This window comes from Chroicocephalus ridibundus, chromosome 3 (assembly GCF_963924245.1).
Source record: "Chroicocephalus ridibundus chromosome 3, bChrRid1.1, whole genome shotgun sequence".
Taxonomy (NCBI): domain Eukaryota; kingdom Metazoa; phylum Chordata; class Aves; order Charadriiformes; family Laridae; genus Chroicocephalus; species Chroicocephalus ridibundus.
In genome coordinates this window covers 94,366,321-94,381,104 of record NC_086286.1, presented here as the reverse complement: position 1 = coordinate 94,381,104, position 14,784 = coordinate 94,366,321, and the positions used below count along the sequence as shown (strand labels likewise).

The following is a 14,784-nucleotide window of genomic DNA, read 5'->3' as shown; positions in this document are numbered from 1 at the left end:
GGAGTCACCTCTGCTGACATTTTGGTCAAAGAAAAAGTAGTGACTTAGAAGCTTACGAGGCCAGAAAGCTGCAATGATACAGCTTGACGTCTGTGTTTTCTCAGCATTCTCCAGTTTTCATTCCTTTGTTCTTAACCTATTACATATTCTGCCCATTCACCACGCACTTTTTTTTCCCTTTAGTACATTTTTCCACAGAAGTGATGCCGGTGTCCAAACTGGCTGTATGAGACTCTGATAGCTGCACATCACTGTGTTGCCCTTGAAAATATGGAATAATGGAGCTATTCCAAATCTACTACGTCGCATGTTCTGTTCTCCTGCATTTAAGTGCACAAAGCTGAGACCTGGTTTCCCCACTTGCTAATGAGGCAAAGGATCAAACTCCAGAAATAAAGCAAAGGAAGTAGGCATAACCCCTTAAACATGCAATCAGAATAAACTGAAGCCAATAAATATAGTTATATAAAATATCTCACCTTCTTCTCCACTGACCAGTTCACCTAGTTGTTCATCAACACCAGAGCACACTTGCAAGATAATTTCATTCTGTATATCGACAATTCCATCAAAATTAGCCACGTTGAACACATGCTTCAGTGAAGGCTGAGATGCAATTAGCTTGAGTTCCTTTGCATCTGCTGCTTTAATTCCTACAAGTTGCAATAGACAGGACTGTGTTAAGTGGCCACAAAATACAGACACCTGTGAATGTATTCATACAATATCAGAACATCCTGGGGTAAAGCTGAGTTTAATTCAGTTCTATCTTCTGTCGTCATCAATAATCGATCTACAAAATAATGATTAATACAGGTAAGTGACATACTCCATTTTCAACCTGAGAAAATAATGTGGTATCTTCAATAAGGCCAGTGTTGAAACTATACTTGTCAGTCATCTTAATCTCCATGTAGGAGCTACAGAATTACTATCAAATTAACACAACTGGTATGTTCCACTCTGGAAGGCGCAAACAACCCATTTCAAGGCATACACATGGAAAGAGTGGCATAGCGAAATTCTTGAAACACAGAATCTGTAAAACATATAAGTTGCTTCTTTAGGAATGTTAATCTTTCAATCATCAGAAAAACTCAACGTACCCAAAGAAAAAACTTCAACTCCTATGTTGCGAAGCTCTCTTGCAGGAATTTCAACTTCATCTTGAGCTTTTCCATCCGTAATGACAATTGCTACTTTAGGAAAGCCTTTTCTTGCTCCAGCAGACTCAGTGAAGGTGTTTTGAACCAGGTAATCAATAGCCTCACCTAAAAACCACACCACAAGTTGAATTTTATTAGCCTTGAATGAACTAAGATTTGAAGCAAATTTGAATTATAAAATGAAATGCTGAATAAACAGGCATGTGGGAAATCTGTACCTGTCATTGTGTTGCCACCTTTGTAAGGTATCCTTTTAATTGCATCAATAAGATCACTTCTTCTGAAATACTGATTTAAATTGAACTCTGTTCTTGTATCTGAACTGTACTGAACAACTCCAACTCTCGTCTTTTCTTCCCCAATGTCAAAAGCTGATACAAGAGCAACCATGAAGTCCAGAATATATTTGAAGTTATTTCTCCCCACACTCCATGAACCATCTACCAGGAAAACTAAATCTGTCATTGCACTTATGGAGCATCCTGAAACACAGAAAAAAAAAACATCTCTGTTAGCAAATGAGCAATCACGTTCTTACAAATCAGTGAGAAAGGTCTGACAGAAACTTAGTAGGTAAAAGATAAAACAAACAGATATCTAACAGATTGATATTCTTATCTGGAATATCTTACTTGGGGAAGCATTATTCGCGTAAGTGAACATCCATATGAGCCTTCTAGCTGCCATTAGCAAAAGGCAACTGTCACCTAGATACTCAGTTTTGAGACACCTCTCACGCTATGCCACAATATCTGTTATGCCACAGCAGATGAAAATTCACATACAAAACTTTTTGCAACAGTTTGATGTGATAGGAACATTTCATTTTGTTAACACTTCTGCTTTGGATCTTTATCTCCCCATAATAGCTGCACAAGTTCTTCTGCAATGCCTTTTATCCACAGCACAACGTCTTTTGTTAACAGGATTACGACACTCGTGGACTTGCTTGGTTTAGTTGCATGAAATTCCTAGTTTCGGTTACAACTTTGCACCATATTCTTTCAATGCAGCTATAAATTCCTTCCATCCCAGTCCCTTCTCAAGTTTTCTTATCTATGGACAATTTTACAAGTAAATTTCATTGCTAGGTATAACACAGGAACACGGTTTAACTATATGGGGCCCTAGTTTAACTATATGGGGACCTAGACCTAGACCACTTCTCTCTGAAACGTCAGATAAGCTGAAAGACAAAACAACTTACTTTGTAATTGAGCCTCAACCTTCTTTTCCTCTGGTATCCCTGGACCACCTGTCTGAACTGCACAAAGCACAACATAGAATTAATGGAGGGAATCAGATTAAATTTGGAAACATCAAAGAAAAGCATGTAGGGAATTAGGGACACAAATCTGACAAGCCTCAGAACATGAAAACATAAATGCAAGTTATGTATACATCACCTGTACTTACAGATTTGACAACATAGCATTCAGGGCAACACAAGATACAGAAAATGCAAATAATTAAGAACCCTCTATATTTGCACATCTTGTACAGTAATTTCCTGAAAATTAATTGAAACATCCCTGGATGAAATACCAATATTATTGGTCTATTGGTCTAACTATTGGTCTAACACATAGGGGAACTCATCATAAGTAATTTTCCCATGGTTGTTTGGGAAGCCTGGGACATATGCCAAAATGTGTCAAAGAAGATAGTCTGCTGTGTTTAACATTTTTATTTAATTACATTTATTTTAAGCTCTATTTAATTATTAAATACAAATTTTAAAAATTTAAATTCCATATTTTATTATGCATATAGACATATTGTGTCACATGTTATTGTTTGATGAAGGTATTTAGCCTTTTTTCCCCACACACATACAAGAAGCTGGTCAGATTAATTTGTCACTGAGGTCAATGAAAGTCTTCCCCTTGACTTCAGCAGATACAGTCTACAGCAAGCAGGTTTAGTTCAAAAGAGCCAGTGGCCTCCTGCAAATAACTCTATGGGGGTTGTCAGACACAGTATATCCATATTCATCTCCTCTTATCTGTTGCAAATTATGTCTGCTTTTACTAGGAATTATGCTTAATGGAAAAAGGCTGCTCAGATAGCTACATCTGATCTGAGTTTAGGTATGTGGCAAATTTGTTGAGAAATGGGAACAAAGACAAGTTTTGTGAATGACCACTCGGTTATCTTACTCAATTTTCTAATTGTATTACAGGTACTTACTTGTCAATTGGCCAAACACAGGTAGACTCTCCTCTCTTTCATCATATGAAGCTATTGATACAACATACTCTATATCAGGTGTGAGATCTGATAAGACAGTTTGGGTAGTGCTAGGTGAAAGAGTAAATTCTTTAGTAGGCCCATCTGCAATAAATATATAAAACAGTTAATGCAGCCTTTAAATCCTGCAATATCAATGACAAGTTGATCATTAAAAAAAAAAAACAAACCAGCAACAGAGAATTATCTATCTAAAACCCCATGATAATCTTAAAACAATAACACCTTCTTTTTTCCTGAAGTATGAATTTCGAAACATGAAACTTCCAACTAACCTGTCTTCAATAGTGAACAAAATACCTGCAGTGTTTAATAAATTCTAGGAAATTTGAAACTTAAAATGCACATACAAAACGTACTATCATGTAACAAATCACGATCCAGTTCTGATTCAATTTCTCTTTTCCACTGAGCATCTCTCAAAGTGAAACAGAATAATGGGTATCTTACACAGCCATTATCAGGAAGTTATATGACATATGACATCACTGCTGGCAGGAGAGGAGCAGAGTGATGATTCTACCTTCTTTTTACTCCTTGCAAAGGAAAGGCGTCCAAAACTTCCTACTTGCAGTCCCCAAAGAAGAAACGCTACGGTAAGAAAAACTCTAACTTTGAACAATCACTGCTCCTTCCTGTATGTTCTTTGCTGCTACCCAGTATTGATCACAAACTTCAGAAAGATGTTAATAGCTACTCTTATACCCAGGTTAGAGATAAGACCCAAGTTTTCCAAAAATTTAATGACATAACAAAATTTTACAGAACTCACCATTTGTTGGAACCACTGTTATCCTGTAACCCACTATTGCATCTGGTGGCCTTTTCCATGACATTTGAACATTATGTTCATCTATAATTGTAAAATTCAAGTCTGACGGTGGATTAACTGCAAAAGATTTACACCAGGTGGATGTTTAAAAGTTTGAACAAGCTTTGGCAAATGAATAAATAAAATAATGTTGAGCAAAGCTTACTAAAATTGTCTTTGCATAAATTTGTTTCCAACAAATATAAAGATATGTTGTTGGAAAAAGAGTAAAATAAAAGCTGACAAAATATGACAAAACATCAAAGAGTATACGCATTACAGAGGACAGCACAGAACATATGTTTCTTGAGTTGCCAAGACATTCAAGAATGGCCAGCAAAATCAAGCACAATAGAAAACACATTTGGATACATGTACAATGAGTTCACAGATAATCACCACATATGCAAACATTTCACATAACAATTAAAGGAAATTTTTTTACATGCTGGGTGCAATCCGTACAAGCATGCCAAAATCACAACCTGCTTACAATATCATGAGATCACTTAGGACATTGAGAACACAGTACTCTTCTTAATTAGACATCAAAGAATTGATCAGCTTTTTAATATAGTCTCTGCATAGTCATATTTTGTATCAATTTCACTGAATCTAGAAACTTGGCAGAGAAAAAAAGATATTTTAAAGAATACAGGAAAAGATTGGGCATTTAATGATCAGTAAAACAATTTCTGTTAGGGTCTAGATACGAATATACATGTAAAATGTATATCAGTAATAAGGATATACTGACGTATCATTTTGTTTCAAAAGGTGGACGGCTCCACCCCTTTGTTCCTAGAAGCCACGAAAGTGACATACTTTGCATATGGATGCAAAGAACTCAGGAACCAAGAGGATAATAAATGGGGTTAGAAATGGTTGCAATTTGCTGAAATATTTGAGCTGATGTGAAAGTTCACAAAAAATAAGATTCTACCTGTTTACACCAGATTGCTGTACAATTTCAAAGGTGTAAACTATTGTTTTCATGTTCCCTTTGCAGCAGGTGTACCCATACTAGTAGTGGCATTTTAACATAAAATGCCAGTATGGTTCCAAACAACACAATGGTTAATTATGAAAAGACAACATCAAAGTATATTTATGGACATTTATTTTACAGAATTTATAGAAAACAGCAAAGAGGGCACCAGTGACCTGAACAAATGACTGCAAATAAAACTTGTAGGAGCTGATGACAGAAGTAATTGAACAGTACAGAAAGAAATAGTTTACATACGCTATTTTGCAGCATCATGCATATGTAAATGAAATGTTGATTATTATTTTTTTAGCTTCCCATGATGGACAAAAGCCTCCATGTACAAGGTTCATTACACAAAGACGTTTCATAAATATTTTATAATGATATTCTCTTTGTAAAATTGTCATGCTTTTTCATGCAGTATTTTACTGACTCACTGTCAGTGCATGGTAGGTGTATTATATATTATATTATTGTTTAAATAGGTCTACAAAGTAAGATTAGATTCAGCCATACTTTCCTTAACTACTTGTGAGACCGTTTTGCAGGCATTTTTAATAGACAGATCTTCTCTGCTTCATGGAAGATCTCCATCATATGTCAGATTCTGTTCAGTTTTGAACATAATTTAAAGAGCAGATAAAGAAATAAATGCTAGAACGTATACTTACGAAAAGACATTGTCCAATTGCAACAAGTAGTGCTGAGCTCAAAAAAACTGTCAACCAATTGTGTAGGCATTTTTTTTTCCTTTTAATTTACTCTAATTTCCAACCATAGGATAATATGGCTTTGAAATACTGATACAATAGATACGCTAGTACTGAAGTAAATGTTATTCTTCCTATTGTCCATACACAGGCAGTGAGATTAGACCATTAACCTGCATGCACAGTTTATTCACCATTCAGTTTATCAGTATCACAATGCTAGGGAGAGCAGGGTAGTTACTTAGTACCAAAATCATGCAACACGTGTTAATAGTAAAATACATTTAGGTGATAAGAATATCATTATAAAATATTGTTTCAGTAGCAATGGCTCAGGACAAATTTAATGCAAAGGCAGAGACAACTGACCTGAGCATGCTTTTTAAAAAAATTCAGTACATGGAAAAAATAGCACCACCAACCTTGCAAGTAAATTGGCATGTTGCAGAGGAGACTTTAGGCTTTAACTGCTGAAGGACAGCAGCAGCCCAACTTGTTGATATCCAAATGACCGGATTCCAGATAAACTGAAAAAACTGACTGTGAGGAGAAGTCTTTAACATTTTAAAGGGTTTTAATCCATTTTATGAAAATTCAGATGTGGATCTTGGCAGGCAACAAGAATAGGACATCGATACAGAAGTGACGTATCCATTCATCCAGGTGCTCACAGCCTTTCAGAAGTGTTGCAGGGGACCTCAGAAAGTCCCCTTGTCCATCCCATGGACAAGACATGATCGGCTACCCCATGTCACTCCTGACATGTTTGCTTGGATCATTCTTAAAGATCTCCACTGTTGGCAAGACTGGCAGCTTCCCACAGAAATTACTCTAATGCCTCACTCCCTTTATCATTGTAAAGTTATTCCCAACACCTAACGCCAGTCTTCGCGGCTGCATTTTAAATCCATTCATTCTCAATCTGGTTTATCAAACTCAAGCACTGAGTACTTCTCCCATTGAAATCCAAAAAGGAACCTCGCCTGAGTGAAAAAAAAAAAGCCTGTTTGGATCCAGTGTCATCAAAATATCTTCCAGATGGCCCGTGAGCTTTTGATACTCAAACAGAACCTCTGAAACATCCATGGACCTTCACATGGGTCAGATTTCACCCATGTGAAACTGGCTGCAGGGTGAAGACAAAACCATAGTCATATGACTGAGAGCAGTAAGTCTATCTGAAGTACAGCAAAATGTTTAGATGAGAAAAACCTGATTGAGACAATCAAACAGGGCAACTGTTACTCCATCGTATTAAAATTTTCCTTCCAGAAGGGAACTGACCAGTGGGAAAATAATACATCTGCAATATGGAATCAGGACAGACTTCTAGGAACAAAATGCCCCTGGTTGTGGTGGGAGTTTGTCCCATTACAGGGACAAACCTTAAAACTCCACTCGACAAAGGCTTGTGTGTCAGTGCAGCTTTACTCAAGCAAGTGGTCTTGATGTCAGGCTACTTGCGTAAGTGAAGTTGCACATATGCTTACAGTGAGTGACACTGCTGATCAGTCATCCTGTATCCATCAAAATCCACGCCAAACCTCTCACTGACTTGACAAGGCACAGGATCATGACGGTAACATGTGATGGCATTATAGTATTGCCTTAATACAGTGATTCCACTGTCGATGCACAGAAATGTATGGCTCCCCTACAGGTTTCCAGTGTAGTAAAAAAAAATTTCTCGCTGTATGACAATAATGTTTACACAGTGTTAATTTCCACAACTCTTAGAACTATGATGTGATAACTTCCTCCATCAGATATCCTATCTTGTGCACCACAAAAGAAAGAAGAAAAAAAAAAATCAGCCATTATATACTTAATTCATTGCCACTCCTTGTGTTACATACATGTATAATAACAGTATATTTTCTGAAACAAAAAATATAGAGCAAGGCATCTTTCTCATGCTATGTATATCTTATACTAGCTTGTATTACTTAACAGGTAATACAAACCTAATATACAAAAGCCTACAGCTTTTTACAGATAACACAATGTGACTGCTACAGAATCCCAATGAATTTCTTAACAAGAGAGCATTAAAATATAATCAGAAGATCAAACAATTTAAATCTAGAATCAGACTTAAAAGTGATATAACTTGGAAGTAGCTGCCATCCACAATCCCTATGTGAAACAAAATCTGTAATTCCATCACTAGAAAAGACTCACTATAATTAGCATGTGAAACAACATGTTAGCCCATGTTAAAATAACGTACAGGCCACGGAAGCTGAAGAATAAGTCCAGCCTTGCTCCCACTGAGATAAGCCCTGCCAAGACTGGAAGAGGCCAAAACTCCTCATTTACTATTTTCTTCCTATATGACATGAATTCGACACAACCAACCAGATCACAACCCCAGTCAGGCTCCTTCGAAGTCAGTATTGCCACTGTGAATGGGAGAAAGAACAAGCTACAGCCTAGCAATGTAGTAAAGAGCAGCTTCTCAGCCTCGTTAGATATTCATTGCCAATCACAACAGAGAAACATTGCCACCTGTATGTTTGCATTTTTTTTATTTTATACATGTATATGAAATTTCTTCAAAATACAAAATATTTAGCTCATAACTGTATTTTGAAAAAAATTCATTTAAATATATATACCTATGCATATAAAGATGCATGTAACTAAACATAATTGCATATATATATACGCACACTGCATGCATGAACATTTACCAAATTTTATGCATGTTTGTGCATATATATGTATGTGCATGTGTATATACATATACACACACATACACTTTGCTTCTAATTAGCAGCAGGAAAATCAGGGAGTTACAGTCACTTCATGTATATACAAGTTTCAATTTCACACATCAGTCTACATCGTTCTCTCTTTAGGAACTTGGAAATCAACAGCTAGTTTCTTGATAGACAGAAATTGGACACCAAAACATAATAAAATAATGGTCCAGTTCCAAAGCTGAATAGGTGGCTAATTTTAAAAGTTTCAGCTATCCCCGATCATCTCTAAACCATTCAGTCAATTAAAATTAACATACTCAACACAAGCTTTACTACATGAGAAACTTTCTAATCCTCTGTAACTGCTGCACTGCAATTATTTGTCACTTACTGTACTGCATGTCCCGGAGACAGATTTTTCACCTGACACACCTTTTTCTGCACGACACAAAGGTCCCACGCTTGGCTCAGTGACACCCTCCTTCCCTACCTCCAGCCTAGAAAATGGACTTTTCTAGGTCTGAACCAGCTCCTGAAACATTGAAAAGTCAGCACCTTCACATGCTTAGCGAGGTCACGCAGAACCAATGATTTCCTCATTCCTTTCCTGTACCTTTGAAAATCCCTCTGTATTAGGAAACACAACACACTACACAAGCCATGACATCACAGCATTACCTTGAGATTATAACTAACAGGTTATTTGCATAGTAATCTACTCAACTATGACTAAAATAATTCTTATCTAGCAAAAGGACATAGGATTCCCCCTGGTTCTCTGTGATCACAAATGGAAAAAATACTGTGAGAGAAAGAAATCTTGACACAAGGACACACAGGGAATGTGCTGGAGTATTGCAGTGCTGGACTAAAAAGGCAAGAAGCAACTTGAACAGAGCAGAAAATGGCATCACGCACAAGAAGCTGAGAGGGAGACGTCAGAAGGATTGCAAAATAAAACAAGAATTTCACTCTAAAAAAAAGAGCAAAAATGCTGAGCATGAAAACAGATTTGCTTCCTTGTCCAGGGTAAACAAACAACTTCCCCAGTGAAATGCCATGAATGCATTTAGACTATATGTTGGTTTTACCCCCTCTAGTGCCACAGTGATTGTCCTCAAAACCCCTGTGTTGCTTTATCTCCGTAGAAAAGCTCTAACATCGTTACTGCAGTTCACTCCCTTGCCAACAGCAACAGAGCACGGCTCTCACGAAGGACTCGCAGAGCAGCTGTGATGCTGATGAAGAACCAGTTTCATCCTGCAAGTTTTAGGAATCTACGAACAGCAGTATCAGATAAACACCAGATCTACTCCCAGGGGAGACTGAAAAATGAAAGCTGAAGGAAGGCAGAAAAATAGAACTAAGCTTTTCCTTCCCTCTGCTTTCGCTCCATCTTCCCACACCATATCAGCAATCTCCACCACATCAAATGACCCTCTCCCTCATCCTCCTCTCACTTTTTCATACCACCAAGTGTCTACCCACACCTCAGAGAAAGAAAATTCAAACTGCATCTCTTGTGAACAACACAGAGAGGGCCAAAGGAACAAAACCAAAACAAAACAAAGCAAAAAAAAGAAGACGACAGACAGGATTGACTGGTGGAGGGACAGCTTTGTCACAATGTGATCTGAAAGTTAGAAAAATAGACTAAAGGACAACTGTCCACAGAAGAAAGTCAGTTCAGCAGACAGGATTTAAGTTGTAATTAAACCAGAACTAAAGTAAATAAGAACCAACGTGCAATTTACAACATGATGGAAATTGAAGCACAAAATTAAAACAGTGCAGGATGACCAGTGTAGTGCAAATAAAAAACATACTGCAAAAAAGCTCTACAAAAGCAATTCCCACCAGAGCAAGTCCAAAGCTACTCCTAGCTTTTAAATTCCATTTTCAGCACCATTATTTCTCACGGCCCTTCCTACTCAAGGCACTTTTCTGCTCTTTCTTCAAAACCCTGGAGCTAGGAGAAGTTTGTCATAGAAACCTGACCACTGTAAACTAGGTATTTTGTTTAATACACATTTGTGAATGCAGAGTAGAGTAAGTCCTGTCCAGGAGCTCTCTACAACTCACAAGACCAGGCTTTGTCCACCCTTTTGCTTAGCAATGGCACATCCTTCAACATCACATCCAAACAAGCTTGGCCAGCTTGTCTGGCAATGCATCTAGTTTCATTGTTATAAAATAACTGTGTTTCTCCAAATAAATTTTTGTAGCTTTCATTAACAGCGCTCAAGCTACAACTGGTTTAGTCCACACTACAGTTAAATAAAACACCTTTGCTTACACTTTGAAATAACCTACTCCATACATGTAACCAGTGGTGCAGTACAACAGCAACATTACTCCAGCTCCGAGTGAACTCCCTCCTAAGATGGGGAAGAATGCACAAACACACCCACTCCCTTCCTCCATCAAAACTGTACACTTTCTCTGCTTTCTCTGGCACAGCGGTCCTGCATTTCAAATGCAACTCTGAAATGACTTCAAATGACCTTTTTCGGTTCCTCAGCCAACAACAACGCAGCGCGAGAGGAAGGCAGCAGGCTGATTCTCTCCTAGGGTGACCAGATGTTGCACTACTGGCAGAAATGTCATCTTTTTCCAGAAAGCCAGTGTACGTTACATCTGCATGCTTCAAGCAAGCACCGCTGCCGGGAGGTCCCAGAGGCATCTCTGATACGCCAGCTTTTAGTAGCCATCAGACAAGGTGACCAGGTCCAGACACAGGCGCTTGCAGCAGGCCACGATCCGAGAATTTGTTTTAGTTCAATACAGAAAGAAAAGGAAGGGGGAAAAAACTGAATTACCAGACACTGGCTTCTGGGCTTTTCCAGTAAATCCAGGGGAGTTCACACCCAGTGGTTCGGATCACCCTATGACGGAGTCAGGTCCTAGAGGTCAGATCAAGTCATTTCAGCACAGGACATCCAGCATCTTTATTTCCCCTGGCAGCCACTGCTGGCAGAAATATTATTACCAAGACCAAAACCGTGCAGCTCACACAGAGGGCCACAGGGGAGGTTGCCCCCACACTTGCTGTTAATCCACCAGGCAGGCAAACGTGCCAGGGCCAGGCCATTTTGAGCCACTCCGTGGTGAGCGTGGCGGCCACAATGGCTCTCCCCAGGTCTTCATCCCTGCAGCTGGAGGCAGGACACTGCCACGGGCTGACAGGGACCTCAGCCTCCAGAGAGACTGGGCCGGCACCGTGAAAGGAAGAGGAGGAGCAGAACAAAGGCCTCTTTGGGTGTGACGGCGCCATGTGCATGCCAGAGCCTTGGGGCCCTGGCCATCACAGCAAGGCCTGGCCCAGGCCCAGCCACCCTTCGGCAGTGCCCAGGACATATGTCATGGTGGTGGCAGCATCTCCCCAGAGGTGTCCCCCACGTCAGAGCCACCGTAGAGGCTGAAGTGTCCCCGAGGGAAGGTCAGGCCCACCCAGGGCTCAGCCGGGGGTCGCCTGGCTGAGCAGGGGAGGCCGGTGTGCCGGCAGGCCGGCGGGGCGGAGGCGAAGGGTCCCGCCCGGACAAAACACACAGGCGCAGAGAGACAGGCTCTGTGGGAGCATTTTATTTCAAAGCTGCGGGTTGTTGGGTGGTGGGTTTTTCGTTTCCTCTCTCAACATAACTAAACGAGACTCTACAGCACAGAGACCAGCCATTCTCGGTCCGTCAGCGGGGCAGCGCCACAGGCCCAGCCATGCCGGGCTGCCCGCCAGCAGCAGCCATGGCAGCGGGTTCCTAGGGGCCCTGTGCCCGGGCGGCCACACCGGCCGGTGGCCCATGTCCTGTCTGCGGGGCGGTGTGGACAGCACACCAGAGAGACAGAGAGAGGGAGCTACGGTCCGGCTGACTAGCCGGGAGAAACAGAGCACAGAAGGAGCTGGGCAAGGAAGGAGAGGCGTTTCTCTGAAGGAGAGAAAGAGAGAACGTGAAGTAGTTACACTCAAAAACAGAGAGGGAGAGAGCCGGTAGCTCAAGGCTGGTTGGGAGGTTTGCTGGTCAGCAGGACACCGGGGGCAAGGGGACAGGGAGGGGAAGGTTACCTTCAGCCTCGATGGAGGAGAGGAGGGCGGCTGCACACAGAGCAGCGACTGCCGAGCACAGCGCTGTCTTCATTTCTGCCCTTTCAGATCACAACAACATGAATGAATCTGCAGTGATGGGGAGGGTGGAAAAAAAAAAAAAATGGAGAAAGGAGAAGGAAATGATACGCGTGGATTAGAGGATTGCGTGGGTGTATTCATGAAACATAAAAAAGACGAACCGTGGATTTCACTTTGTTCCCTTATCCCCAGCCCCCACCCACGGGACCAGGTTGAAACCTCTAGACTTGAAAGCCATCCAAGACGATGACAGATCTGCATGACTAACTGGAGAGTCTCGTCTCGCAATAATGTGCCTTTTGTTGCTGAACCCTTTCCAATCACGGTAAGCACACACGGCTTTAACCTAGTTGGGGTTAATTTGATCAGGGAAGCGCGGTGAAGATCTGTGCCTCTGCACAGGCAGGAGCCAGGAGGGAGCTCCATGACTTCATTGCCGCGTGCGATGATAGCTAATTCAGAGGTCATTTCTGCCTTGGATCAACTAAATGTCTCTTTCAGCTGGGGATTTTATTCGGCTCCTTTTTCGTAACTGTTGAAGCACTTAGTTAGCTGTGTTTTAGTGGTCTCAAGGCAGCTTGGAAACTGTAATAAAACTTTTTTTGAGGGGTTCTGCCTACGAATGTGCTATTCTTCATTTCTTGAAAGTCTGAAATAGATTATACAGAAGTGTGTGTAACACAACTGAAACCTGACACGTCTGTCTAGCCATGATGTTTCAACATCTGATAATTCATTTACACGTCCTGAGAGAAAATAGATTTACAATACACTGTAAAAAGCAGGCAGGTGAAAGAGTCTCACAATCACGGCAGGTTGTCTAGCAAAATTGGTGAGATTAGGCCAAGTTAGTGGATCCTAATTGCAAGCAGCTACACCTTCCTAACTATATGCTCTAGGTCAAGTCAAATTACTCCCAATTGCTCCAGCAAGACTTCCAAATTATTTCCTTGTCCAAGTAAAGGCTAATATGAACAGTCTTCATCGCATACGCACATCAGTGTTTCTGAAGTTTGGGGGTTTCTAGCTTAGGAAGTAGGGGAAGGGTAATTTGTTTGAATAAAGTCATAAATACATCATATATCATAATTAGGCTGGATGAAAGAGAATTCCAAAAGCAATTAGGCAACAAATTTTACAGGGAAGGTGCCAAGAGCAAAACAAAAGAAAAATACATAGATCATTAGTCCGCAGAAACAGCTGAAGGGGAAAATAATATTATTCTGCCATCTAGAGAACTAACCAGCAAGATACATTTAGTGGGTAGATGCTGTGGAGATCCAGGAATTTCCCAGTTACCGACACTGAACTTAACAGGCTTCTGCCGGGCAGCTGTATACACTAGCCTTAGCCAAATGCCTTTACTGCACATAAAAATAACAAGTGCTCAAAGAAAAACTAAGCAATGGTTTCAGACCAGTGATACCTCCAGCAGGTAAACAGAGTAATATTGACGGTAATGACTCCCTGACACTAACACAAGAAAGACCAAGGTTAGCATTAAATTGTTCTGAAAGGTGAAAATCATATCAGTGCTCTGTGTGGGAAACGGCTGTCCCTGAGCATATCGACTGCATTCTGCAGAGAGCTTAAGGATCACCTAAACTCAATGTAAATGGACTTTTGTCCCAGATATCTTGTGTGGGCTTGGAGTGCCATCTTTTGATCCTTTTCAAGAGCAACAGAAATAAATCACCTCACAAAGGCACCTAGTTCACTACTGCAGGTCTACCATTTCTGGTATTTTTTTTTTTTTTTCCCATGAAATAAAATGTCTCAGCCAAACTATTCATTTGCCCAACCAGAAACACCTTCTTTCTTTCTGGCACTTAGGCATGTGAAAGAAAGCCTGGAGGTGGCGGAGGAAAGGTCCTCTCGCTGGCTCAGCAGGGACACAAGCAGGCTGTGTCAGGACTAAAGGTATTCTCATTGATCTTTAGAGACCACTTTAAAAAAAGCGGGCTTCCAGCAGTACCAGCCCAATCTCACGCTAATTCAACCTACCAAAGCTTAGCCAAAGCATTTCCAAACCGC

General features: G+C 40.5%; 1 protein-coding gene across 3 annotated transcripts in view; it reads right to left on the bottom strand.

Annotated features, from left to right (window-relative positions):
- Nucleotides 1–14,784, bottom strand: part of COL12A1 (collagen type XII alpha 1 chain) — a 102,062-nt gene that overhangs the window by 86,176 nt on the left and 1,102 nt on the right. For all 3 annotated transcript variants that reach the window (XM_063330156.1, XM_063330157.1, XM_063330158.1), the window contains 7 exons: nt 12,691–12,798; nt 4,189–4,305; nt 3,357–3,500; nt 2,374–2,430; nt 1,385–1,648; nt 1,107–1,271; nt 480–653 (listed from right to left, as the gene is read on the bottom strand). In XM_063330156.1, the coding sequence (XP_063186226.1) occupies nt 480–653; nt 1,107–1,271; nt 1,385–1,648; nt 2,374–2,430; nt 3,357–3,500; nt 4,189–4,305; nt 12,691–12,763 (994 nt within the window). In that variant the 5' untranslated portion in view covers nt 12,764–12,798. The remainder of the gene's footprint in view (nt 1–479; nt 654–1,106; nt 1,272–1,384; nt 1,649–2,373; nt 2,431–3,356; nt 3,501–4,188; nt 4,306–12,690; nt 12,799–14,784) is intronic.